This window comes from Cyrtonyx montezumae, unplaced genomic scaffold, assembly GCF_038088225.1.
Source record: "Cyrtonyx montezumae isolate F1298 unplaced genomic scaffold, pur_monq_1.0 scaffold_21, whole genome shotgun sequence".
Classification (NCBI taxonomy): domain Eukaryota; kingdom Metazoa; phylum Chordata; class Aves; order Galliformes; family Odontophoridae; genus Cyrtonyx; species Cyrtonyx montezumae.
The window spans coordinates 4,673,361-4,699,371 of NW_027071948.1; the positions used below are offsets into that span (position 1 = coordinate 4,673,361).

The window sequence follows — 26,011 nt, forward strand, 5'->3', positions numbered from 1 at the left end:
CTGATATGTGGAGATAATAGGATGATCCCCTTCCTGGTTCCTTGTTCACTCTGAAACCTAATGATGGTGATGGGAAAAGAGGTTTGTCTTTTTTTTTTCCCACAGCCAATGTCACCTGCACCCCCGTACTATTTTCAGAACTCAAAGGGGGCCCCACCCCAAAAAGTAAAGGGGTGACATGGAAAGCAGAGGGAGGACCACCTGAAAACCTAAAGGGTGCAACACCAAAAAACCTCAAGGGATTGCCCAGAACACAAACAGGGAACCACCCCAAAACCCAATGGGATCGCCCAAAACACAAAGGAGGAACCATCCCAAAAAACAAAGAACTACCAAGCCCGAACTTACAGAGGGCACCACCCTAAACCTAAATCCCTAAAAGAGAGGCAGAACATGAACAGACCTTTAGAAAAAGGCACACTTCAAAAAAACAACAACAAAAAAATGGCCCCGTTGGGCCACAGCTCTCTAGATGTAATACAGGGGGACCACCCTGCTGATGAGCTGTCTGCAGATGGGGCACCTTTTGGGCTCTGGGAGGGCTCGGTAGCACTCACTGCAGGAGCAGACATGCCCACACTCCAGGAAGGCGCAGGACTTGTTGCTGCTCAGGCAGGTGACACAGATATTTTTCAGCTTTTCTCCTCCCTTAGCCTTCACTTCGCGTATCAGCCGCTCCCGCGCTTGCCTGAATTCCTCCTGCATCCGTTTGAAGCGCCGCCTCTCCCTGCGGTGGAGGTACTGCTTCCTCAGGAGGAAGAAGAGGAAAGCACACGTGGCGCAACCAAAAAGGACAGTCAGCAACTTCCAAAGCTTGGCACACGTCTCCTGCCTCTTCAGCAAAGTGTCAAAATTGGCGCTGCTCAGGTAGTAGTGCAGGCCTTGTTTGGGAGGCTGCAGTTTGATGGCGTCGTTGTCCAACACCAGCTCCCCGACTCCAGTCAGCGTCGCTCCCACCTTCAGCATCTGCTCCGTCTCCTGGATGCCCTTCGGGCGCTCCCCGCTGATGTAGTGCCCGATGACGTTGGGGAAGGACTGCACGGAGCTGTGGAACTTCTTGTGCACCGTCTCCAGGCTGAGCTCGGTGGCCATCAGAGGTTTCATCACCTGCACGGCGATGTCGGTGCCACCCTCCAGCGGGGCCAGGTTGAAGGCAGTCGTGTTGGTTCGCTGGTGGATGATCTTCTCATAGTTGTTCCTGGGGATAAAGTGAGCGGTAAAGCTTCCACGCTGCCACTCCAGGCCGGGTTGGGTGGGGCTTGACCTGGTGGGGGGCAACCAGCCCATGGTAGGGGGCAGGAGCTTTGATAACCATGAAGGTTCCCTCCGATCTAAGCCACTCTTACAAAACTCCAGGCAGCAGCACACGGCTGTCAACGCAGTGAAATCTGTCACACTGCTTGTGCCCTCATGCAAAACCTTCTGCTGTCGCAGGGAAAGCGCTCGGGGGCAGCGAAAGCCATCTAATCCCCATCACTTTCACAGCGTGGTGGGGACAGCTTCCTGTTATCCTCTTTGCTGGGCTGCTCGGTGCAGTGTGAGGATGCACCTGGGGTGACCTCCAGGTGCCCGTGTGCGTGGGGCAGTGGGCACAGCCCCGAGCTGCTCAAGGAGCACTGGGACGCCGCTCTCAGACGTAGGGTTCAGATTTCAAGTGTTCCTGCGTGGAGCCAAGGGCTGGGTTCAGTGATCCTTTATGGGTCCCTTCCAACCTGGGACGTCGTGCTATGGGTACGTACCAGAGGTGGGTCGTTCTGTTCCACACTATCTTGTGCTCCTGCAGCGTCAGCCTCTGCACGACGCCCTTGCAGTCGTCCACAAATTGGCTGCTCAGGGTGTCCTTGACAGAGTTTACCACGCCTGGAACAAGTGGAGCAGCTGAGCTGTGGTGCAAGTCTCTTTTTTTTTTTTTTTTCTTTGGGGTGGGGGGGGATGGGGATGGGGACCCAAAACTCAGCCCCACAGGGCTCTGGGACTCAAATGTCAGTCTTTCTCCGTGAGGATTTTGGAAGGGGACAGGCTAAATTCCAGCCCTGTGGCACCTTTTGGGAGGGATTAGCCCACATCCTGGCCCTGTAGGGCCTTTGGGGTATGTTTAGCCCAAACCCCAGTCCTTCCCCGCATGGTTTTGTGGGAAGCATGCTGTATCTCAACTCTCTGTATAATTTGTTTCAAAGGGTATTAGCCCAAACTCCACCCCCACAGTGCATCTGAGAAGAATTAGCCCTAGCCTAAGCCCCAGGAACACAGAGCCCTCTGTCAGAGCTTACATTTGCACCTCACCCCCTCTCCCCCCACACGAAGTTTGGAGGGAGCCTGTCTCCTCCCTGGGTGCTGTTCTTTGGGGGCAGCTCACCCCAACCCCATCTCTGTGGGGCTGTGAAGGAGGAGCCCGCATCTCCTTCCCCAGGGTGCGGGGCAGTGACGTCTCATGCCCTCCCCTCCTCAGCACAGCCCCATTTCCTCAGCTCCTTCCTCTGCACCCCCCCCCACTGTTCCTGCCAGGGCTCGGGCTGCACGTGGGGGAGGATTTTGTGGGGCAAAACATCAGATTTCGGGCAAAACACTCGAGCCAAAGGGGCGGTGGGAAAAGAAGCCCAGCGTTTGGCCACACCAATACCTTCAATGGCAACATAAGGCACACAGTGGCCCGGTGCCTCCAGCAGCACATCCCGCAGCTCCCTGTCCAGCCGCAACCTCCGGGCGCCCTAAAGGACGGAAGGAGCCGCAGATCAACCACAAGGCCCAAGCCCGGGAGGCCACGGCCTTGGCCCGGGGCAGCCACTATGACCGGCAGCTCGGCCCCGGAGCTCCCGTACCCACCTGCAGGCCACGGGCGACGTGAGCGTGATGCCGGTACACCGAATAAAGGAACGCGGTCAGCCCGGTACCGGCCACCAGCACCGCGGCCTGAAAAACCGACGGCCGTCCGCTTCCTTCCATCGCCGCCGTTACCACGGCAACTGCGCGGCGCGCGCTGAAGACGTTGCGGCAGCGGCGCGGACTATGACGTCACAGCCGCGAGGCGCTACCATAGAGTGGTCCTCCGAGGAGTGGACGGAGGGTCTCCAGGAGGGGCGGAGGGCCGAGAGAGGCTCAGCGCAGCCCCGCAGCGCCTTGGGAGGGTTTGGCCTAACCCTACAGGGCCTCGGGGGTGGGTTTAGCCCAAATTTCGGCCTCCGACCGGCAGAATTTTGGAAGGGGAGAGTTGAAATCCCCACCCTGCGATGTTCTGTGGAGGTGTGAGCCCAAATCTCAGCCCCGCTGCACTTTATTTGGGGGGAAGAGCTCAAATCTCAGCTCCACAACGCTTTTCTGGGAGTCGGATTAACTCAGAGCCCCACTTGGACTTCGGGGTGGGTTTGACCCAAATCCCAGCCTTTTGCCGCAGGATTTTAGGGCAGTATAGCCCATATCCCACCCCCACAGGGCCTTTGAGGTGGGTTCAGCCGAAATCCATACTCTCACCCCCAGGATTCTGGAAGTGGACAAGTTAAATTCCAGCCCCATGGCACCTTTAGGGAGGGATTAACCCATATCAGCCTCAGAGGGTTTTCAGGGTATGTTTAGCCCAAATTTTGCACGATGCAAGCTGTATCTAAGCTCCACAGGTTTATTTTTAGGGGTGTTAGCCCAAACCTCATCCCCACAGTGCTTTTGGGGGGCAGTTATCCCAAACCCCAGCCCCACAGAGCATTGCGTGGGGGCAGTCAGATGCCAGCCCCCAAAGTTCGGAGGGAATCAGGATCACAACCCATCCCCACCCTGGATGTTGTAACATGGGGTGAGCTCACCCAAACTCCACCCCAGTGGTGCATCCCCCTCCCCAGTGCACAGAGCAGTGGTGCCCCTTGTTCTTCCCCCCCCCCACCCCAACTCCCATTTCTTTATCTCCTTCTGCTGTTCCCCCCCCCCCACTGCTGCTCCTGTCAAGGCAGGGAGGGTAAAAACTGGGTGAAAATAAATCATTTTGGGTAAGATTACATGGATTTAGGTACTCTGGGCTGCATCTAGGGACACGCTGCTGGCACCGCTGTCCCAACACCGCAGCAACGAGGTGACAACAGATTCACCCAAGCGCCGTACAAACTCCTTTCTTGAACCTTGGATTTCAGTCATCTTTAGGGGCCGACGAGTAGTGGTAACAGTGACTCCATCATCATTGCTGTCTTCTCCATGTCTCTCACTTTTCTTTGTGGCCTTTCTAGGTGGTGGTGGTGGTGGTGGTGAGGAGGGCCCCTCGCCTGGATCTTCCTTTTTTTTCTCTGCTTCTTCTTTCCGTTCTAGGCGCGAGGACGGCCGTGTCCCTTTCTGGCCTTCCACAGGGGCAACCGACACTGATACCGGTGCTTCCTGTGATTGGTCAGGTCTAACTTCGAGGTTTTCATTTTTGCTTTGGACCTTGGTTTGGAAACCATTTCTCTCCAGAATATCAATTATAGCTCGATAAGCACAAGCCAGACCCCAAACAATACATTCCTTCTCAGATCGTCCTGAGTCCCATGACTCCTTACCTAAACACTCACTGAATTTCTCAGGGTCCCACAGGTGCTCAAGATCAAAACTGCATAACACCGGGGGTCCCCACGTTTCTAATTTCTTTCCTAATTTTTTCCACCTTCCCTGCCATTCAACACTCTCTGGTTTTGAGGAACGCTCCCTCCACATGATGTAAATTACTATTGCAGAGAGTGCATGCAGAAAAACAGATAACACAGTTGCCGGGCTGACATCCTGAATATAGGTAAAGACCTGAAAAGAGTAATTGGAAACCGTTCCAAATGCCGCATAATCTGTCACGTTAGCCAGGGTGTTTAGGTAGGAGGCATGTAACCCCCTCAGCGCACTAAAGTAGCTGTATATCCACATTACTCCGGTGCTGAACGCGAGGAGCTTAAAAAGACGCCAGCATGCTATAAGGTACATGAAAAGCCTTAGTCCACTCTGCACCACATTTACAATGGAGTGCCAATACTGCACTGCCCGCATCCTCCACCAATAATTGTCACGGTGTTGTCCGTGACAGTGACCCAAGGGAAACCGAGAAGGGAGAGGGGAGAGAAAAAGAAACTGCGTCAGTGGCCGCGCGGCCGCCCGAGCAGAGCCGCGCTCCGGGAGGGGGAGGGGGAAACGGCGGGAAGGGATGGGTCTACAAGAAAACAACGGCACGATCTGAGAAGGAACGGGAACTTTACTAAATCTAATAAAATTGAACAATTGAGAGAGAGAGAGAAATTTCCAACCCAAAAGCTGTGAGCTGACGTTAAGGAGGACCTGCAGGGGAAGCACACGTGCTGAACCTCCACGGCAGCCCAGAGCAACGCGCCCAGACCGAGCGCCGCCTGCATCCGGTGCGGAGCTCCGCCCCTCTGCTGCTCCCCCAGCATTAACTCCTTCACTGCTGCGTGATGCTCTCATGTGGAATACCGGCATCAACACCACAACACCACAACAGTCTTCCAGGCTGGCGAGAGACAGGCGCTGTCACAGGCAGAAAACACACATTGGGTTTATTTCCAGGAGAGGGGTGGGGGGATGCTGGGTTCCCCCCCGCGTTGAGAGCAAGGGACGTAGCCCTGTAGTCCAGCTGTGTCCCAAGGGCACTCACTGTGGCCAAAGCAGTGGACGCCAATGGGGACGCTCAGCATATGGGGGCCCGTGGGCCACGCAAGCTGCACCCCCGCATCTCACTAGCCAAAGAGAGCACGGTGGGACCCCCATCTCCCCACGTGCCCCCCGTCTCCTCCTCGTCCTCCTCCAGGATGGAGCTGAGCCGTGGGGCACAGCGGGTGCGCTCGGCCGGCGGGCGGTAGGGACACTTGGCATTGAGCAGCCTGCGCAGGGGCACCAAAGGGACGATGGCTTCACCCAGGAGCTGCTGCTGCAGGCGACGGCCGTCGTTCTGCCTTTTGAGCCTCTTGAATTCATCGAAGGCCGAAGCGGAGGTCTGGAAGAGGAGCAGGGCCATGGCACGCGCGGTGGCCGCTTTGGGGACGAGGACGGCGTGGCAGCGCAGCACCACCGCTTTGTTCTTCACCTGGTGCCGGTACACCCAAGCAAACACCTTTGGGTGCCGACGGTCGGCTGTGCAATAGGTGATGCGGTGCAGCAGGTACGCGTGGCCCGAGCGCCGGGCTCCCTTCTCACCCGGTGCCATGCGGATGCCGTGCGGCCCTAAGGTCAGCTTCATCTTGGCCCCACCGGCGCCCGCGTCGCTTTTGGCCCATATTTTCCCCACCGCCTCCTCGGTGCATCCCTCTCCTTTGGCGTGCAGAGTGACGGCATTACCCAGGTAGCGCACGGTGTAGGTGGGATCCTCCTTGTTCAGCTCCACTTTCTGCCGCCGGCCTCCGAACACCGCACCCAACCGCTCCAAAGGGCAATCGGGCAACAAATCGGGGCAGGAGCGCAGGAACCCGGCCAGCAGCGAGGCATAGCCCAACCCTGGCCCCAAGCTTTTCCCTTTGCACTTACTCTCGTTTTCCACCAGCACGAACTTGCTGCGGCGCCAGGGCAGCATCGCCTCGCTGCCGTATCCCGATCCCGACCCGAGGGTCCGTCCCCGTATCCCGATCCCAAGGGCCGGTCCCCAGCGGGATGCGCTGGGTGAGGATGCAATGATGCTGCTGCAGAGCGGAGCGCTGCTCCACCTCCCCGGGCGTGCAGGCAGCAGCCGCGCGCAGCCCAAAGCGTGGAGAGGAGGGAGAATGCATCGGCGCACACGGAGAGATGCTGCTGCGCTGCTGCTGCCGGCGGGAGATGCGCTGCTCCGTTACGGGGAGAAAGCGCAGTCCCTGCAGCGTGCAGAGCCCGAAGAGCAGTGCCGACGTTCAGCCGTGCAGCTCCAGCGGTGCTACCTGCTGGGGGACAAGGATTTGGGGCAGAACTCTTTGGATTTTGGGGTGTTGCCCCCCTTGGGGTTTGGAGAGATCCCTTCGGGTATTGTGGTGGTTCCCCCTTTGATTGTGGGCAGATCCCTTTGGGTTTTGTGGCGGTTCCTCCTTTAAATGTGGGGACATCCCTTTGGATTTTGTGTTATGTTCCCTTTGGGTTTGGGGAGATTCTTTCGGTTTTTGGGGTGGTTCCCCTTTTGATTGTGGGCAGATCCCTTTGGGTTTTGAGGTACTGCCTCCTTTGGGTTTGGGGATATCCCTTTGTGTATTGTGGTGGTTCCCCCTTTGATTTTGTGGATATCCCTTTGGGTGTTGGGGTGCTGCCCCCTTTGGGTTTGGGAAGATCCCTTTGGGTTTTGTGTTATTGTTCCCTTTGGATTTGGGGAGATCCCTTTGGGTTTTGTGGTGGTTCCCCCTTTAAATTTGGGGACATCCTTTTGAGTTTTGTGTTATTATTCCCTTTGGGTTTGGGGAGATTCTTTTGTTTTTCAGGGTGGTTCCCCTTTTGACTGTGGGCATATCCCTTTGAGTGTTGCGGTGCTGCTCCCCTTGGGTTTGGGGGATCCCCTTGATTTTTGTGGTGGTTCCCCCTTTGATTTTGGGTTGTTGTTCCCTTTGGGTTTGGAGAGATCTCTTTGGTTTTTGGGGTATTGTTCCCTTTGGGTTTTGCTTGATTCCTTTGGTTTTTGGGCAGTCCCTTTGGGCATTGGGGTGTTACTACCTTTGGGTTTTTGACAATTCCTTTGGGCTTTGGGGTGGTTCCCCCTTTGAGCAGTCCCATTGGGTGCTGAGGTGTGTTAATTCCTTTTGGCTTTGAGCAATTCCTTCGGGTTTTGGGGTGTTGCCCCATGTGAGTTTTGCTTGATCCCTTTGTTTCTTGGGGTGTTACTCCATCTGGGTTTCAAGCTATTCTTTTGGGATTTGGGTGCAGTGTCCCCTGTGGGTTTAGGGCAATTCCTTTGGATTTTGGGTGATCCCTTTTGGTGTTGGGGTATCAGTCCCTTTGGGTATTGAGCTTTGGGTTTTGGGCAACCCCTTTGGGTTTTTTGTGGTTCTCCTTTTGCTTTTTGAACAATTCCTTTGTGTTTTTTGGGGTGGTGCCTCCTTTGGGTTATGATTGTTTCCTTTGGGTTTGGGGCAGTCCCTTTGGGTTTGGGGGTGTTACTTTATGTTTTGGGTGGCTGATAGGGTCGTTCGTTTTGTTGGGGGTAAAAACCTGGATCGAGGAAGGGGAGGGAGGTGGGTTTGAAAATGCAAGTGCTCAGGGCTCGCGTGGTGCTCCTGGAGGCAAGGTCACTTTGTTCCTGCAATACCCTTGTGGTAAAAAAGAGAACTCTGAGGAGTCCCGAGGCTGCGTGGCGTGGGCAGCACTGCTGCCTGGCAGCTCCCCAGGCCAAGCGGGGCGGTCAGAAGAGCTTCAGCTTCACACCAGTACTTCCACGATGGTGAACATGAGCAGGGAGCAGCGTTTCCACCATCCCCCTCCTCCCAGCACTGCCAGGGGCTGCAATTCGGCCGCGTGCGATTGTGCCACGCAGGAAAGTGGGAATCGGGAGCGTGAAAGCTCTCCGGTTGATTTTTGCAGCAGGGCTTGAAGAGTCGGGGCACGGCAAGGGATGTAATAAAACCTGTTTGAAAAGCCTTCTTCGTCCCGCCTTGTTCCATCCCTGTAACCGGGCTGCAGGTGGCGGTGCGAGCCCGCTGCGGGAATAGCAAAAGCCCGCAGGGACGGCTCCGCGTCTCCTTCACCCTCTGCCGTAAATCCGTCGCCCCGCAGCCGACCCCATGTTCTCCCCACACCCCCCACAACCCCCGCCCCCCCCCCCGGGGCTCCGCAGACGCGGGAGGGGATTCTTTTCTTACCCCGCACGGCACCACAAAGCCGTCTGTTTTCCACCCAAACCCCGTGCGGGTCCCGCGTTGGGGGATGTAAGGAACGCAGCCCGTCCCCGCAGAGCCCAAAATAAGCTCCTGGGGGCTGCGCTGCCCCCGCTGCCTTTTGCCTCCTGTTCCCCAGCTTCCCCCGCGGGATGCTGGGCGCAGACGCAGCGTTATGCAAGGAGCTGGCAGCAGGGCTCTGCGGCTGCGTTCCCGGCGGGCCCCAGCCCCGCCAACACGGGGGCCCCGGCCTTCACCTGCCCCAAAATGAGCTCCTCTGCCCCCGGCTGCGCTGAGGTCCCCGTTGGTTGCGAGATTTTCGCGGAGGTGGCAGAGCAAACCGTGCCGACAGACCTCCCGCTGCTGTCCCTGCTGTCCCCACCCCCAGCCCGGACTTTTTGCAGGGGATGCATCGAGAAAGCACTGAGGATGGGGCAGTGTCCCCAAAAGCGTTGCTCGCCCCGAGCCCGCGCTGGTTTGCTTTGCCAAAAAATAATCCTCCCTGCAGCCGGGCCACCGGGCTGAGACATCACTGCGACCTGGGGAAGGCGGGGTGGGGACACGGCACGGGGACACGGCGTGGGGACACGGCGTGGGGACACAATGCAGGGATATGGCACGGGGACACATGGCTTGGGGATATGGAGTGGAGTCACAGTATAGGGACATGGCATGAGGACATGGTATTGGGACACAAGGGGACATAGCATGGGGACACACTGCCGGGACATGGCATGGGAGAAATGGCATTGGAACATGGCAAAGGGACACAGTAGAGTGGCATGACATGGGGACATGGCTTGGGGACACAGTACAGGGACATGGCTAAGGGACAGGGCATAAGGATATGGCATGAGGACACGGCAAACAGACACACTACAGGGACATGGCATGGGGACGCAGTAGAGGGACGGGGCATGGGGATACGGCGTGGGGACATGGCACAGGGACACAGGGACAAGGCATGGGTACGTGGTATGGGGACATGGCACAGAGATGCAGTGCGAGGAGAGGGCAGGGGGACACAGCATGGGGATGTGACACAGGGGCACGGCATGGATACACGGCAGGGGGACATGGGATGGGGACACGGCACATGGACACAGATGGGGGCAGGGGACGGGGACAAGCCACGCTCTCACGGGCAGCGGCGGGCAGCCCCGGGATGCTCCGGGCTCCCTGGGTCGGATTCTGGGCACCACTCCCTCCCGGCTCGGGGGATCCGGGTGGGGTTGGGGTGTGGGGGGTTGGGGTATAGGGAGGTGGGGTGGGGAACCGGCCCATCCCGGGGGCGTTCCCGAGCCGCCCCGCCCCGCTCCCGCCCCCCGCTCCTCTATCGCCGCCGCCACCGATTCCGCCGCCGCGGGACCGCCGGAGCCGCGGGCAGCGCCGGGCGGGCAGCGCCGGGATGTGACGGGGCGGCCGCCCCGCTCCGCCGAGCCGCAGCCCCAGGGGGGCTCGGGACCCCCCGCGGCCCGGGAGGCTGTCGGGGGGGGGGGGCGGCGCCGGGCCCCCCTCTGCCACCGCCGCCACCACCGCCGCCCCGGCCATGGCGGAGGGGCCGCCGTACGGCGGGGGGCAGCTGGCGGGGGGAGCGGCGGGGGGAGAGCTGCCCTTCCCCGTGCCCCTCCGCCACGGCCCCGACGCGCTGCTGGCGGCCGGGCAGGGCAAGCGGCCCCCCAAGCTGGGGCAGATCGGGCGCAGCAAGAGAGGTGGGTGAGCGGGGACGGGGATGGGGGTACCCTGGGGAGAGCGTGCGGCAGGGTGCGGGTCGGCGTGGAGCAGGCAGCCTGGGGATACGGGGGAAGAACAAGGGGCACCACTGCTCTGTGCACTGGGGAGGGGGATGCACCACTGGGGTGGAGTTTGGGTGAGCTCACCCCATGTTACAACATCCAGGGTGGGGATGGGTTGTGATCCTGATTCCCTCCGAACTTTGGGGGCTGGCATCTGACTGCCCCCACGCAATGCTCTGTGGGGCTGGGGTTTGGGATAACTGCCCCCCAAAAGCACTGTGGGGATGAGGTTTGGGCTAACACCCCTAAAAATAAACCTGTGGAGCTTAGATACAGCTTGCATCCTGCAAAATTTGGGCTAAACATACCCTGAAAACCCTCTGAGGCTGATATGGGTTAATCCCTCCCTAAAGGTGCCATGGGGCTGGAATTTAACTTGTCCACTTCCAGAATCCTGGGGGTGAGAGTATGGATTTCGGCTGAACCCACCTCAAAGGCCCTGTGGGGGTGGGATATGGGCTATACTGCCCTAAAATCCTGCGGCAAAAGGCTGGGATTTGGGTCAAACCCACCCCGAAGTCCAAGTGGGGCTCTGAGTTAATCCGACTCCCAGAAAAGCGTTGTGGAGCTGAGATTTGAGCTCTTCCCCCCAAATAAAGTGCAGCGGGGCTGAGATTTGGGCTCACACCTCCACAGAACATCGCAGGGTCGGGATTTAGACTCTCCCCTTCCAAAATTCTGCCGGTCGGAGGCCGAAATTTGGGCTAAACCCACCCCCGAGGCCCTGTAGGGTTAGGCCAAACCCTCCCAAGGCGCTGCGGGGCTGCGCTGAGCCTCTCTCGGCCCTCCGCCCCTCCTGGAGACCCTCCGTCCACTCCTCGGAGGACCACTCTATGGTAGCGCCTCGCGGCTGTGACGTCATAGTCCGCGCCGCTGCCGCAACGTCTTCAGCGCGCGCCGCGCAGTTGCCGTGGTAACGGCGGCGATGGAAGGAAGCGGACGGCCGTCGGTTTTTCAGGCCGCGGTGCTGGTGGCCGGTACCGGGCTGACCGCGTTCCTTTATTCGGTGTACCGGCATCACGCTCACGTCGCCCGTGGCCTGCAGGTGGGTACGGGAGCTCCGGGGCCGAGCTGCCGGTCATAGTGGCTGCCCCGGGCCAAGGCCGTGGCCTCCCGGGCTTGGGCCTTGTGGTTGATCTGCGGCTCCTTCCGTCCTTTAGGGCGCCCGGAGGTTGCGGCTGGACAGGGAGCTGCGGGATGTGCTGCTGGAGGCACCGGGCCACTGTGTGCCTTATGTTGCCATTGAAGGTATTGGTGTGGCCAAACGCTGGGCTTCTTTTCCCACCGCCCCTTTGGCTCGAGTGTTTTGCCCGAAATCTGATGTTTTGCCCCACAAAATCCTCCCCCACGTGCAGCCCGAGCCCTGGCAGGAACAGTGGTGGGGGGTGCAGAGGAAGGAGCTGAGGAAATGGGGCTGTGCTGAGGAGGGGAGGGCATGAGACGTCACTGCCCCGCACCCTGGGGAAGGAGATGCGGGCTCCTCCTTCACAGCCCCACAGAGATGGGGTTGGGGTGAGTTGCCCCCAAAGAACAGCACCCAGGGAGGAGACAGGCTCCCTCCAAACTTCGTGTGGGGGGAGAGGGGGTGAGGTGCAAATGTAAGCTCTGACAGAGGGCTCTGTGTTCCTGGGGCTTAGGCTAGGGCTAATTCTTCTCAGATGCACTGTGGGGGTGGAGTTTGGGCTAATACCCTTTGAAACAAATTATACAGAGAGTTGAGATACAGCATGCTTCCCACAAAACCATGCGGGGAAGGACTGGGGTTTGGGCTAAACATACCCCAAAGGCCCTACAGGGCCAGGATGTGGGCTAATCCCTCCCAAAAGGTGCCACAGGGCTGGAATTTAGCCTGTCCCCTTCCAAAATCCTCAGGGAGAAAGACTGACATTTGAGTCCCAGAGCCCTGTGGGGCTGAGTTTTGGGTCCCCATCCCCATCCCCCCCCACCCCAAAGGAAAAAAAAAAAAAAAGAGACTTGCACCACAGCTCAGCTGCTCCACTTGTTCCAGGCGTGGTAAACTCTGTCAAGGACACCCTGAGCAGCCAATTTGTGGACGACTGCAAGGGCGTCGTGCAGAGGCTGACGCTGCAGGAGCACAAGATAGTGTGGAACAGAAAGACCCACCTCTGGTACGTACCCATAGCACGACGTCCCAGGTTGGAAGAGACCCATAAAGGATCACTGAACCCAGCCCTGGGCTCCACGCAAGAACACTTGAAATCTGAACCCTACGTCTGAGAGCAGCGTCCCAGTGCTCCTTGAGCAGCTCGGGGCTGTGCCCACTGCCCCACGCACACGGGCACCTGGAGGTCACCCCAGGTGCATCCTCACACTGCACCGAGCAGCCCAGCAAAGAGGATAACAGGAAGCTGTCCCCACCACGCTGTGAAAGTGATGGGGATTAGATGGCTTTCGCTGCCCCCGAGCGCTTTCCCTGCGACAGCAGAAGGTTTTGCATGAGGGCACAAGCAGTGTGACAGATTTCACTGCGTTGACAGCCGTGTGCTGCTGCCTGGAGTTTTGTAAGAGTGGCTTAGATCGGAGGGAACCTTCATGGTTATCAAAGCTCCTGCCCCCTACCATGGGCTGGTTGCCCCCCACCAGGTCAAGCCCCACCCAACCCGGCCTGGAGTGGCAGCGTGGAAGCTTTACCGCTCACTTTATCCCCAGGAACAACTATGAGAAGATCATCCACCAGCGAACCAACACGACTGCCTTCAACCTGGCCCCGCTGGAGGGTGGCACCGACATCGCCGTGCAGGTGATGAAACCTCTGATGGCCACCGAGCTCAGCCTGGAGACGGTGCACAAGAAGTTCCACAGCTCCGTGCAGTCCTTCCCCAACGTCTTCGGGCACTACATCAGCAGGGTGCGCCCAAAGGGCATCCAGGAGACGGAGCAGATGCTGAAGGTGGGAGCGACGCTGACTGGAGTCGGGGAGCTGGTGTTGGACAACGACGCCATCAAACTGCAGCCTCCCAAACAAGGCCTGCACTACTACCTGAGCAGCGCCAATTTTGACACTTTGCTGAAGAGGCAGGAGACATGTGCCAAGCTTTGGAAGTTGCTGACCGTCCTTTTTGGTTGCGCCACGTGTGCTTTCCTCTTCTTCCTCCTGAGGAAGCAGTACCTCCACCGCAGGGAGAGGCGGCGCTTCAAACGGATGCAGGAGGAATTCAGGCAAGCGCGGGAGCGGCTGATACGCGAAGTGAAGGCTAAGGGAGGAGAGAAGCTGAAAAATATCTGTGTCACCTGCCTGAGCAGCAACAAGTCCTGCGCCTTCCTGGAGTGTGGGCATGTCTGCTCCTGCAGTGAGTGCTACCGAGCCCTCCCAGAGCCCAAAAGGTGCCCCATCTGCAGACAGCTCATCAGCAGGGTGGTCCCCCTGTACAACATCTAGAGAGCTGTGGCCCAACGGGGCCATTTTTTTGTTGTTGTTTTTTTAAAGTGTGCCTTTTTCTAAAGGTCTGTTCGTGTTCTGCCTCTCTTTTAGGGATTTAGGTTTAGGGTGGTGCCCTCTGTAAGTTCGGGCTTGGTAGTTCTTTGTTTTTTGGGATGGTTCCTCCTTTGTGTTTTGGGCGATCCCATTGGGTTTTGGGGTGGTTCCCTGTTTGTGTTCTGGGCAATCCCTTGAGGTTTTTTGGTGTTGCACCCTTTAGGTTTTCAGGTGGTCCTCCCTCTGCTTTCCATGTCACCCCTTTACTTTTTGGGGTGGGGCCCCCTTTGAGTTCTGAAAATAGTACGGGGGTGCAGGTGACATTGGCTGTGGAAAAAAAAAAAGACAAACCTCTTTTCCCATCACCATCATTAGGTTTCAGAGTGAACAAGGAACCAGGAAGGGGATCATCCTATTATCTCCACATATCAGGGATGGGAAATGGGGCTCAGCCACACAGGGAAGACATGCCCCCTCCCCCTCCAGGGTGGTGCAGAACAGTCCTTATCTGTGCTCAGCAATAGGATTTTGCAGCAGCAGGGGAAGGCAGCGTCAGGGAGACTTTCCATCCGCTTCCCCTGCTGTGTCTTGGCTGTCCATGAGAAACCAGGGGGGGAGGGAGGTGGCGGTGGAGGGGGGGGGGGGGGAATGTGCTATTTCTTGTTAGCTACCCAATGGTTCTCTTCCCTTTGACCTCTCCGTGGCCCCTCCAGGACATTCCCAGCACCAAATTCCTGCTGGGGAGGAAGGAAAGCAAGGCGGTGCGAGAAAACACTCCAGCTTAGCCTGCACACACACACACACACACACAAAGTGAAACACGCAGAAAAATTGCTAAAAATAATAACAACAACAATAATAAAATAAATAAATGAGAAAGCAGACTCGGAAAGAGCTCAAGCCCCGCCCTGATCCCGACACCTCGGGGCTGGGGATGATGCCCAGTACACGCGTGGGGCGTTATCCCGATGGGGCGTTGCGATCGGGGGAATATTTAACCACGTCGGCGTCACCGTGTGGGGCAGGCAGTGCTGGCATGGAGGGCAGCGAGTGCCTACAGCTGCTGCTTCGGCGCTGCCGTGAGGCCAAGGACTGCGCCTACTGCCCCTACAGCCGCTTCCCCGTGGGCGCCGCGCTGCTCACCGCCGCTGGGGAGATATTCTCTGGTGAGACATTGGGTTATAGGGTGGTGGCCCGGTTGGGTTCTGGGTGATGGCTTTGGGTTCTGGAATGATTGGCCCCTGTGTGTTTCGGGGTGTTACTTGTTTTGGGTTTGGCGTGAGCCCTGTGGGATGCTTTGGGAGATCTCTTTAGGTTTTGGGGTTTTACAGCCTTTGGGTTCGGAGTGATTCCTTTGGGGTTTAGGGTGGCATTCGCTTTGAGTTTTTGGCAACCTTTTTGGGTTTATTATTTGTTTTCTTCTTTGGCAGTTAGTGCTTTGGGGTGGTGCCCTCTGTGGGTTTTGAATGATCCCTTTGCTTTTTGAGGTGGTTCCCCCTATGATTTTGGGACAATCCCCTTGAGTTTTTGGGTGGTTCTCCCTTTGGTTTTTGGGCGATGCATTTTGGTTTTGGACTGTTGCACTTTTAGGTTTTGAGGTGGTTCCCTCTTTGCTTTTTGGGGTGGTTCCCCCTTTGATTTTGGGGTGATTTGTTTGGGTTTTTGTGGTGGTGCTCCCTTTGGGTTTTGGGCAATCCTTTTTGTTTTTGGAGTGTTTCACCCTTTTGGTTTTGAGGTGGTTCCCTCTTTGCGTTTTTGGGCAATCCCTTTATTTTATTTTATTTTATTTTTTATTTTTAGGTAGTTCCCCCTTTTCTTTTTGGATGATCCCTTTTCTTTTTGTGTGTTCCCTTTTATTTTTGGGGTGACATCCGCTTTGACTTTCGGGCAATCCTTTGCTTCTTGGCATGGTTCCCTCTTTGCTTTTTAGGCAATCCCTTTGCTTTTTGGAGTCGTTCCCACTTTGATTTCGGGACAATCCTTTTGCTTTTTGGATCTTTGATTTTGGGATGATCTCTTTCCTCTTTGGGGTGGTGTTCCTTTCAGCTTTTGAGGTCCTCCAGGTGGGTGCCACGACCCTTCCCCACACTCCCTGCCATCTATAGTTGCTGGAGGAGCCAAAAATGGGAGAACAGATAAAATAAATCACAGAACGAAGACGTGCATTGTCCAGAGCACAGGATGGGCGGCATTTGAAGGGGTCCCACCAAATGAAGGGTGCTGAGTGGTGCTGGTGCTTCCCTGTAGGGTGCAACGTGGAGAATGCCTGCTACAGCCTGGGGGTGTGCGCTGAGCGCACCGCCATCCAGAAAGCCATCTCTGAGGGGCACACACGCTTCAGGGCCATGGCCATTGCCAGGTAAGGCCATCAGCACCATCATTCTTTGGGGTTTAGGGTGATGCCCCCTTTGGGTTTTGGGTAATCCCTTTGGGGTTTTTGGTGTAGTGTTTCCTTTGGACCTTGGGGTGGTGCCCCCTTTGGGTTTGTTTGGATCGCTTTGTGTATCAGGGTGCTTCTCCCTTTGATTTGTGGGCGGTCCCCATTTGGGGGAATCCTTTTGGGTTTTGGGGAGGTATCCCCTTTGGGTTTTAAGGGATCCCTTTATTTTTTGGGATGGTTCCCCCTTTAATTTTGGGCAATCTCTCTGTTTTGGGGGGTGATTTCTCCTTTGATTTTGGGACAATCCCTTTGAGTTTTGTGGTGATGCCCTCTTTGGGTTTTGGGTGATACTCTTAGGTTTTGAGGAAACCCTTTGGGTTTTGGGGTGTTACTCCCTTTAACTTTTTGGCAATTCCTTTGGGCTTTGGGGAGATGCCCTATTTAGGTTTCAGGTGTTCCCTTTGTTTTTTGGAGTGGTTCCTCCTTTGATTTTGAGGTGATCCCTTTGGGTTTGGGAGGATCTCTTTGGGTTTTGGGGAGGTGCCCCCTTTGGGTTTTGGGGGATCCCTTTGCTTTTTGGTCAGGGAGTGGGACTGAGCCTTGTGTGCTTCTTTTTTTTGGCAGCGATATGTCAGATTTCATCGTGCCCTGTGGAGCCTGCAGACAGGTGATGAGAGAGGTGAGTGGGGTGAACAGGGCACCCCCTACCATGCTGGGGGCCGCAGCTCACCACAAGGAGCTGTAGGGCCACAAGGAGCTGCAGACCACCATGGGGTCTCTCCTCTACCTCCTCTGCTCTGGGCTGAACAAACCGGGGGAGTGCAGCCATGTGGCTGTGGGTGCTGCAGCTCTGGGGGAGAAGCATAGATTCTCCACTGAGCCTCTCTCCCCTTTTCCTCGTGCAGTTTGGCACAGACTGGGACCTCTACCTGACCAAACCCGATGGCACCTACATTGTGAAGAAACTACATGAGCTCCTGCCGCTCTCCTTTGGCCCTGAGGACTTGCAGAAGGCATAAACTGCACACCTGCATTTCCCTTTCGGCGCTGGGGACGATGGATTATTCCCCCAACTTTCCCTCTATGCAAGCAGCTCCACGGACGTGATGCCACGTGAAAGGATTTACTGCACAGATGTTGCTTGGATCCAAAGCTGCAAAACTGGGGACAAAAAGCAATTTCAGCTCAAAGTCCCCGACGTTATCCATCAACCATTTGTGCACGGGCAGCTCGGTGGGCTGTCACTGCAGTGCCACTGCTCCTTTTTGCCTGTTTTTTCTCCATTTTAATGGCTGCTTGCTTTTATTTCCATCTGTGGGGACAAAGAGGAGTTCTGGGGGAGTTCACTGATTGTCCTGGCAATTAAATTAAGCGTAATAGAAAAAAAACAACTACGTGTTGCTTTAATAAGCCAGGCTGTGCTTGGTGCACCAGTGCCCCATGCCCCGTGCCCTGTGCCCTGCAGTGTGCTTTGCACTGTGTGCACCATGCCCTGTGCACTGTGTACCCGTGGTACGTGCAGTCACTGTGCTCCGTGTATCAGTGCACCACGTGCGGTGCACCGACGCATCACGCTCTGCACCAACACTCCGTGCACGAAAGCACCATGCACGAATACAATGTGCTCTGCACGCCAATGCACCGTGCGCTGTGCACAGCGCTCCGTGCACCATTACACCGTGCACTACAGCACCATGCACTGTGCACACTGCTCCGTGCACCATTACACACCCCCCGTGCACTAGTGCCCCTCCACACTGCGCACGCGCCCTGAGCACTATCCCCCCACCGCACTGCGCATGCGCTCTGCTCATCGATCCCTCCGAACTGCGCATGCGCTCGTCATTGCGCACGCAGCTCTCACTAAACCTCACACTACGCAAGCACCCTGTCCATCCCCCGCCCTCACTGCGCATGCGCGCTGTGCACTGGCTCCCCGCATTACGCACGCGCATCGTCACACTGCGCACGCGCTGTACACAACCCCTGCACACCGCGCATGCGCTGTTCTCCCGACATGCACTGCGCACTGCGCACTGCGCACTTCCTCCCCTCCCGCCGCCCCCCCAGCCCGGCGCTCTACCATCGCCGCCGCCCGTTTCCCGGCGTTTCCTGAGGCACAGTGCGGTCGCCATGTTGTTGCGAGTGCTGTTGGCCCGCGCTATCCGCCTGCTTCCCGGCGCCGCGCCGCGTCGTCCCGTCCCCGTCCCCCATACCGTCCCCCATACCGTCCCCCCAGCCGCCCCGCAGCCCTCTCTCTTCTCCCGGCTGCCTTTTGTCCGCTTCTTGTCCCTCCGGCGCCCGGCGGGGCTGGCGGCCGTGGCGGTGCGGCGGGCCCGGGCCGGGCCGTGCGTGGCCCTGGCGCTGGGGCTGGCGCTGTTGGAACCGCCGCTGGAGGAGCAGCGCCGGGCGCGGGCCGTGTGCGGCCGCATCCAGGTGTGGGTTGGACGTGGTTTTTCCACCTTTTCCCAGCATTTGAGGTTTGGTTGGCGCTACGGTGACAGCTTGGCTAGGATCACTGAGTTACAGAACGGTTGGGCCTCAGGGCCGTGCTGTGTGTTGGTTGAAGGAAGGCGTTTTGCTCTTTTCCAGTCGCTCGGGCTCTCCTTTGTTGTGCAGTCATGAGTAACGGAGTGTTTTCATGGTTTCCCTTTGTTGTTCCTTTCAGACGGTGTTTGTCGGGAAGAGTAAAGCACAGAAGGATCCGCTGAGCTCTTTGCGCTGGCAGGGCTTCAAGCTGGAGGACTATCTCATCGGGCAGCCCCTCGGGAAGGGCTGCAGTGCAGCAGTCTATGAAGCAACAATTCCTTCATCCTCCAGTCACCAGGAGAGCACTGGGAGCTCGGCTCCGCCTGTGGCTGAAGAGGAGCCAGCAGGCAAATGCCAGCAGCAAGCTGCTTTCCCCCTGGCTATCAAAATGATGTGGAACATCTCGGTAAGGAGTCAGCTCTTCACCTCTTCCTTGTGTGTTTCATCCCTGGAAGTGGCCAGGGTGAAGTTGGATGAGGCCTTGGGTAGCCTGATGTGGTGGGGAGTGCTCAGCCTGCTGCTGGGACTTGGAACTGGGTGATATTTAAGGTCCTCTCCAGCCAAAGCCTTTCATTAAGGGCGTGACACTGAATGCCAGTTGTTAGTGACTAGTCACACAGCCAGTGATTAGCAGTTATTATTGCTCCAGAGTTGACAGCACTTACGATATTTGGGAGCTGCTATTGGTGCAGTTGTTGGTTCTGGGGGTGAAAGGAAGAAAAGCCTTTTGGAAGCTGGATATGGTGACAAAGTGTAGGAAAGAGGAGTGACAGTACTCTGGGGGCCTACTTCCCTTCTGGCTTCAGGACAGCAGTGGATTTTCTTTTGCAAAGCACAGCTCAGCTGCAAGGCAGCAGTCAGCACTGCGGTGGGATGTGCCTTGTTGCTGAGACACATGCAAGGTGCATGGTAGTGGCTGTCAGCCCAGGTGCCTCTGGTAACCCACAGCCCTCACTGGGTGCCCGAGGCTCGCAGCCTGACGTGCTGTTGCTCTTGTAGGATGACTCTTCAAGTGAAGCCATCCTGTGCAATATGCGCCAAGAGCTCGTTCCAGCCACGCGGACTGCCTTAGCTGGGGAGTATGGAGCTGTCTTCCACCACAGGTATGGTAACCATGGCAATAGTGGCTGTTCTCAGAGTGTGACGTGCTAATTTGATAAATGAATTTCATTTTGCAGCTGTAGAGAATGCAGAGAAAGCAAACTGTCCTGTCTTAGCCTCGAAGAGCGTCGAAAGACCACAGGATGATCAGTGACCCATCTGCTTTGGCTCTGATGGGGCACCATGCTTTGGTTTCCCTGTGTGTCAGATGCATAAATTGCGTTGCTCTGTGACAAAAGGTTAACTCTGTTGGAAAAGCTGCTTCTGAGAAACCATCTAAAAGCATCACTGCACTTTTCAGTTGCAGAATTAAACGCTGACATTGTGCTGAGTTGAAAGGGCAGTCATGTGAAACCTGGCCTAATGCTGGTCTGGTTCTGAAACAGATAGAGGGAAGGGAGCTGGAAGCTGTTGCAGTGCAGGTTGCTTCGTGCACAGAACAAAAGCTGGTGAGAAGGCAAATGGAAAATGACTGTTACCTCTTCTTCACCTGAGCGAGGGGGAGTGGGCAGGAAGCATTAAGGTGGCAGATTGCACAGAAGCTTTTCAAGGATCTTGAGTTTAATTGTGCTCTTGTTGAAAAATCTGTCTTTTATCCAACTGGAAACAATGGAGCCCACAGTCTGAATTGTCCGGTTTAAATTTCAGATGTGTCTCAGCTGCCAGTATGGATGAATAATGAATGCTGCCCGGTGTGTCTGTAGTCTGGGAATGCAACAGAGAAGCCAAAGAGCTGTATGACATCTGGGGAGGGGAGCTCTGTTTTGCAGATTCAGTAACCTACAGTCTGTGACAGTTGATAAGAGGTCTAAGGTGATATGCGTAGTGTGAATCTGGCCTTTAAGTCTAACAAAGATTGCTTTTTCCTCCCCTTCCTGGAAGGTGTTCTTTTGATCCAAGAGGCAATGTGTGACTGCTTGTAAGTGCTGGTAGGTAGGGTCTGTGCAAAATGAAAGGCTGCACGTTGAGCATGAGCATTTCCAGCAGGGCTTCCTTTGCTGTGCAGGTAATGCAGCAGGATTTCCTGTTCATCCATCATGCTGCAGGAAATCCAGTCACAAGATGACAGAGGAACAAACATGTTTTACTGCTGCTATGGAACCTTTTGCTGGAGGGGATGTGCCTTAGCTATATAAAAATCCCAGAGGTAGTAGAGATACGCTGTTGTAAATCAAAACCAACCAGGAGATCAGTGTAACTTGTGATGTCTGTACTTTTGTACAGAGAACCTATCCTTGGGAGGAAGAAGTTGCGACCTCATCCAAATATAATCCAGGTGATCCGAGCTTTCACATCCTCTGTCCCGTTGCTGCCCGGAGCCCTCACAGACTATCCTGATGTTCTTCCAGTGAGCCTGAATCCCACAGGGATTGGCTGCAGCCACACGCTCTTCTTAGTGATGAAGAAGTAGGTGGGAGAAGCTTGTGGGGGGCTGGGACTTTGTGGGGTTGCCTAGCGGGGCTGTGTTTTCTGCTACAATGTGGGTCTTGCTAAAGCTTTAGCCTGGGTTGCTGACAAAAGCTGCAGTACACACTTGGAAACACGCCTCCCAAGAGCTGTTGAGGCCCTTGAGGTTTTAACTCTGGTTCAACAATAAAAGATAAGCTATCCATCTTTAGAATTGCCACAGAGGAATGCAGAACTTGTCCCCATTTTTCTGTTCTGGAAAGTGAATATTGCCTGTAGGTTGCACATGCTGCTAGAGGCAGAGGAGAAGCAGTGATGAGATTTGGTGTCTCTGGCTGTCTCAGTTGTGCTTCTTTTCTTTTTATTGTGTATGGCTGTGCCATCAGTGTAAAACCACCTTCTATTTCCCACCCTGCATCTGGAGTGGGAAACTCCAGAGTGGGACAGAACCCTCTGTCCTTTTTGTAGCTCAAGAAAATATTCTTTCTTCTGATTTGCTTTATTACTGACAGCTTGTAGGAGTGTAATCTGTCCCCTGTGTGATGCAAGGAATAAAACCTGTAAGGTGTACGTGGGGACCATCACAGTGCTGTCTGAGGGGCTTAGTGTATTTGCAGTTGTTGAGCTCACACAGCATCATGAAAAGCTCAGTGGTGGATGCTGTTGTAAAACAGAATCCGTAGACAGCACTCTGGGAAGCGTCGTCACGTTTGGACTCAGAGATGTGACAAAGTTCAGGAAGAATTTGGTACTTGTAAGCGCAGTCTGTCCTTAGCCAGACAGCACTGAGGTTGAATAGGAAGGGAGAAGCTTCTGGGATGTTGATTCAGGTGTCCTCTGTGTTCTGACTAGCTATCCGTGCACCCTGCGCCAGTACTTGAGGGACAGCAGCCCGGATACTCGTCTCTCCACCATGATGATTTTGCAGCTGTTGGAAGGTGTGGACCACCTCGTTCGACACGGGATAGCACACAGAGACCTGAAGTCTGACAACATCCTGGTCGAGTTCGATTCTGGTATGTGGATCACTGGGTGTAAGTGCCTGTCTTGTGCTGTAACCTGAGGGAGACGTGAGGAGTATTGCTAAAGCAGTGTGTTGCACAAGCAAAGTGAATGTTGGCTTGAAGATGTCAAAGTCTGCTGTGCTTGCATTGCTGGCATGAGGCTGTGTCATTCCTCAGTGGCCAAACAGTGCAGAGCAGTTGTTAAAATCCCACCTCAGGATCAGGTTCCTGCTGCTGCACCCTGTGATGGCTGCACATCAGCTGAAAGGCAGAGAACTGACACTGTTAAAGCCAAAAGCTGCATTTTCATCAGCTTCTTCTCCTGTTGGGCCTTTTAACTGAGATCTTAATTACCTGAGCTCTTTTTCAGCGTGACTGAAAATCGAATGGGCAGGAAACAATGGCAGGCAGTCAGATCCTTGTAATTAAAAGACCTGGTGGCAGGCTTTCAGCAATGCTAATGCCATCTTTCTTGAAGGAGAAGCTTCTCTGGAGCTACACACAATGATTTAAAGCACTGATTTTTTTTTCCCTTTCAGAGGCTGGAGTAGTAATGATTTTACTTTGCAGTGTTTGGCTGTTCAGGACAAGAACTTGTTAACTCATGCAAAATTTCTCCAGCCTTTTCCTACAGCCTGCTGTGTATCTTTGTGGCTTTTGCTGTAGATGAAAATTAAAGTGGAAAAATGAAAACATTGGTTAGGCTATCCATGATATTTTGTCAGACGGATAAAGAAGTAGGAAAGAAAGAAAGAGGAAAACTGGTTGTGTTTTAATAAAGCTAATTCTCCACCCAGTAATGCAGAGGAGGAACAGGAACCCAACACTCACTGCTGATGTTGTTTGCAGCTGGCTGCCCCTGGCTGGTGATCACAGACTTCGGTTGCTGTTTGGCAGATGACAGCGTTGGCCTGAGGCTGCCTTTCACCAGCACTGATGTGGACTGTGGAGGCAATGGCTGTCTTAGGCCACCTGAGGTAAATCCTCCAGCAGCTTTTGCTGGTGCTGCTGGCTGTGGGTTTGAGCTGCTTCTGGGGATGAAAACTCCAGCACCAGCTGAGGTGCAGGATGGGAGAACCTGGGGAGGTGTGGGATTGGGTCTGGAAAGAATGAGTTGAATTTTATTTGAACCCACGCTGAGCGTTTGCCACATGGGCACTTTGACCACAAGAAGATGAAAATCAATCGGTGTTTTGAAGCGGTGTTGACTTTTCCCACAGAAAGTTTGTTCTGTGGTCTTTTCTCAGGCCCAGTTCCATGTAGCTGTTGGAGGAGTCCCTGCAGCAGTCCTTGTGTTGGGGCAGCACGTGGCTTTTGAATGAAGTTCAGGGTCGTTGTGAGATGATGTATAGTTGATCTTTAGTTCTTTGATGATAGCACTGACAAAAGCTAAGACAGTCTTCATGGATTGGAGTACCCTGCCTTGTGTTTCCTGCATGCGTGTGCAGGACTGGTTGGTTATCCCCGTGTCCCCTGTCTATATTAAATGTCTCTTAGGACTTGGTGTGGAAGCTGGTCAAAGGTAACAGCTAAAGCCTAGATGCAGTGATCAGAGTCTTCCAGATGTCCTGGTGGGCTGAGAAGCAGTGAAGACCTAAAGCATGCCTACAGAAAATGTTCCTGTAGCGCTCTCTATTGTAACTTTTCCATCTCATTGGACTTGTGCAGGTGACCACAGCGTCAGCAGGTCCAGGCATGGTGATCGACTACAGCAAAGCTGATGCCTGGGCTGTTGGCACGATTGCCTATGAAATCCTGGGCCTGGCCAATCCTTTCTACAGCCACGGGGACTCGTTCCTGGAAAGCAGAAGTTACTGTGAGGAGGAGCTGCCAGGCCTGCCTGATGGCGTGCCCTGCGAGGTGAAGCAAGTGATAAAGATGCTGCTTCGGAGGGATCCCAGCAAGGTCAGAATCTGCTGCCCTGAGGAAGTCATTCAGCTGGTCTTTGTGTTGTCTGTAGGTCATCTTGCCCTGTACAGCTCCATCTGTAAAGCAGATGTCATTGTGCTGCTAACAAGCAAAGGTGAATGTGGGTCTTTGTTGGGTACAGCGTGGCACTCGCTGAGCAGTCTCAGGGATTTCAGCAGATGTTTGTAGCAGCAGTTGGTGTTCACATGTAGCTACCTATAATAGTAATGAAGGGCTTTTTTCCTCATGGCACAGTGCCTTGGAGAAGGTCTAAGGGACTTTTAGCAGTGCAGATGGGACAGGATGTGATGTGAGCACAGCTAATTTTCCCTCTTGCTCCTTTTGCAGAGATTGTCTGCTCGAGTTGCTGCTGATGTGCTCCACTTGAGCCTCTGGGGTGAGAACATTCTGGCATCTGAGGCCCTGAAGCCCGACCAGATGACTGCCTGGCTTCTCTGCCAGTCTGCGGCCACTTTACTCATGGATGGACTGGTGGACAAAAGCAGGGTAGAAACCAAAATGAAGATGTGCTTTTTGGCAAACCTTGACTTCGAAGACCTCTGGACAGCAATTTTCTTACTGCTAGCCTGGAGAAACCAGTCTGGGTGAAGAGTCCCACCTGGGTGGAGCGTGGTCGTGCAGTGGATAAATGGCACTTTCTAAAAGCACGTAGGAATCTGTCTTTTCTGTCTGCCTGGAATCCTGTACTAATTTAGGGAAAATACCTGCAGTTAAGAGGTTGAGTTTATCTGTAGCAAGTGTTAGTACATGCTGCTTTTCTCTTCCTGCCAGAGGACACACCCTTGCCTCATTTCTCCCTTCAGTCAGGGTTTGCTGAATGTGCAGGTGTCCTGGGGTATGTGCTTGCTTGTGTTTGCAGTCAGGGCTTCAGAGCTGACTTCAGTCACATGCTGAGTGAAGCAAGCCCTTTTTCAGAAGAGGGTGTGTGGGGAAGGGGGTATTGTCTAGCTGCTCTTCCACAGAAGTGTCACAGATTTAAACAGTACTCAAAGAAAGCTGCACTGGCAGAAGGATGTACAGACTTCTTTTTCTTGACTGTCCTGCAGTGGCTGCCCTAATTCTGCCAAGGCCGAGTCAGACAGCGTGCAGTCAGGGATAGTGCTGCAGGTGGAATGGTGCTGGGGAGCAGTGCCAGCATAGGGAGTGTCCCGTGATGCTAACCTGCTTTACCTACCTGGTTTTGTGCTTTACGATTAACATCCTTTGGTTGGAGAGGATAGGAGACACCACTGTTGGAACAATTAACAGCCACGTTAATGAAAACATTGATTTTATGTCTCTTAATTGTGTTAAGGAGAGCTGGAGGAGAATGTCACTGCTGCTGGTTGCACAATAAATGGATGATGAAGTTCTGGTGCTGAGTGCATTCCCTAAACCCATTTCATCTCTGTTCATCGGATCTTTGGCTGTGAAGGCTGTGCATAGTGCTGTGTCAGCATTGGTTTCACAAAGGCCTGACTCTGAAATGCGTTCTTCTTTCCACCAAAGGGAGTTTCCCAACTAGAGATCCCCCTCCTGTTTGAGGAACAGCCCCTGCCTTGTGGTGGGGTGTATCCCCACTCCTCTGGCTGGTAACTCACCTGCAGGGTCTGGGCTGGGTGGCTGATATCCCTGAGCACGCTGTCACACAGGAATGCTGTCAAGACTCTGAAGGGCTC

General features: G+C 55.1%; 5 protein-coding genes across 5 annotated transcripts; 3 read left to right on the forward strand and 2 right to left on the reverse strand.

The window, feature by feature from the left end:
• Nucleotides 1–468: 468 nt before the first annotated feature.
• Nucleotides 469–2,943, reverse strand: LOC136049779 (mitochondrial ubiquitin ligase activator of NFKB 1-like). Its single transcript, XM_065738273.1, has 4 exons — nt 2,824–2,943; nt 2,621–2,708; nt 1,740–1,860; nt 469–1,198 (listed from the first exon to the last, which is right to left on the reverse strand). The coding sequence occupies exons 1-4, from the start codon at nt 2,941–2,943 to the stop codon at nt 469–471; spliced, it is 1,059 nt and encodes a 352-aa protein (XP_065594345.1).
• Nucleotides 2,944–5,571: 2,628 nt separating this feature from the next.
• FAM43B (family with sequence similarity 43 member B) lies at nt 5,572–6,544 on the reverse strand. The gene has a single exon (XM_065737808.1). The coding sequence runs from the start codon at nt 6,518–6,520 to the stop codon at nt 5,642–5,644; it is 879 nt and encodes a 292-aa protein (XP_065593880.1). The 5' UTR covers nt 6,521–6,544; the 3' UTR covers nt 5,572–5,641.
• A 4,948-nt stretch (nt 6,545–11,492) lies between these two features.
• Nucleotides 11,493–14,002, forward strand: LOC136049511 (mitochondrial ubiquitin ligase activator of NFKB 1-like). The gene is made up of 4 exons (XM_065737809.1): nt 11,493–11,612; nt 11,728–11,815; nt 12,576–12,696; nt 13,238–14,002. The coding sequence occupies exons 1-4, from the start codon at nt 11,493–11,495 to the stop codon at nt 13,965–13,967; spliced, it is 1,059 nt and encodes a 352-aa protein (XP_065593881.1). The 3' UTR covers nt 13,968–14,002.
• An 872-nt stretch (nt 14,003–14,874) lies between these two features.
• Nucleotides 14,875–17,603, forward strand: LOC136049513 (cytidine deaminase-like). The gene is made up of 4 exons (XM_065737810.1): nt 14,875–15,169; nt 16,251–16,362; nt 17,008–17,062; nt 17,289–17,603. The coding sequence occupies exons 1-4, from the start codon at nt 14,875–14,877 to the stop codon at nt 17,400–17,402; spliced, it is 576 nt and encodes a 191-aa protein (XP_065593882.1). The 3' UTR covers nt 17,403–17,603.
• Nucleotides 17,604–18,516: 913 nt separating this feature from the next.
• Nucleotides 18,517–25,592, forward strand: LOC136049693 (serine/threonine-protein kinase PINK1, mitochondrial-like). Its single transcript, XM_065738142.1, has 8 exons — nt 18,517–18,819; nt 19,052–19,318; nt 19,912–20,015; nt 21,238–21,420; nt 22,273–22,436; nt 23,274–23,401; nt 24,093–24,329; nt 24,681–25,592. Exons 1-8 carry the CDS (start codon nt 18,517–18,519, stop codon nt 24,939–24,941), a joined length of 1,647 nt encoding a protein of 548 aa, XP_065594214.1. The 3' UTR covers nt 24,942–25,592.
• Nucleotides 25,593–26,011: the final 419 nt, after the last annotated feature.

Bases quoted from the DNA above. Each gene is read 5' to 3' on its own strand.
- LOC136049779 (XM_065738273.1), bottom strand. From the start codon at position 2,943: ATGGAAGGAAGCGGACGGCCGTCGGTTTTTCAGGCCGCGGTGCTGGTG. The intron at 2,709-2,823 runs GTGGGTACGGGA...TCCGTCCTTTAG, and splicing joins ACGTCGCCCGTGGCCTGCAG to GGCGCCCGGAGGTTGCGGCT. The intron at 1,199-1,739 runs GTACGTACCCAT...CTTTATCCCCAG, and splicing joins AACAGAACGACCCACCTCTG to GAACAACTATGAGAAGATCA.
- FAM43B (XM_065737808.1), bottom strand. From the start codon at position 6,520: ATGCTGCCCTGGCGCCGCAGCAAGTTCGTGCTGGTGGAAAACGAGAGT.
- LOC136049511 (XM_065737809.1), top strand. From the start codon at position 11,493: ATGGAAGGAAGCGGACGGCCGTCGGTTTTTCAGGCCGCGGTGCTGGTG. The intron at 11,613-11,727 runs GTGGGTACGGGA...TCCGTCCTTTAG, and splicing joins ACGTCGCCCGTGGCCTGCAG to GGCGCCCGGAGGTTGCGGCT. The intron at 12,697-13,237 runs GTACGTACCCAT...CTTTATCCCCAG, and splicing joins AACAGAAAGACCCACCTCTG to GAACAACTATGAGAAGATCA.
- LOC136049513 (XM_065737810.1), top strand. From the start codon at position 14,875: ATGAGAAAGCAGACTCGGAAAGAGCTCAAGCCCCGCCCTGATCCCGAC. The intron at 15,170-16,250 runs GTGAGACATTGG...GCTTCCCTGTAG, and splicing joins CGCTGGGGAGATATTCTCTG to GGTGCAACGTGGAGAATGCC. The intron at 17,063-17,288 runs GTGAGTGGGGTG...TTCCTCGTGCAG, and splicing joins GCAGACAGGTGATGAGAGAG to TTTGGCACAGACTGGGACCT.
- LOC136049693 (XM_065738142.1), top strand. From the start codon at position 18,517: ATGTTGTTGCGAGTGCTGTTGGCCCGCGCTATCCGCCTGCTTCCCGGC. The intron at 21,421-22,272 runs GTAGGTGGGAGA...TGTTCTGACTAG, and splicing joins CTCTTCTTAGTGATGAAGAA to CTATCCGTGCACCCTGCGCC. The intron at 22,437-23,273 runs GTATGTGGATCA...TGTTGTTTGCAG, and splicing joins CCTGGTCGAGTTCGATTCTG to CTGGCTGCCCCTGGCTGGTG.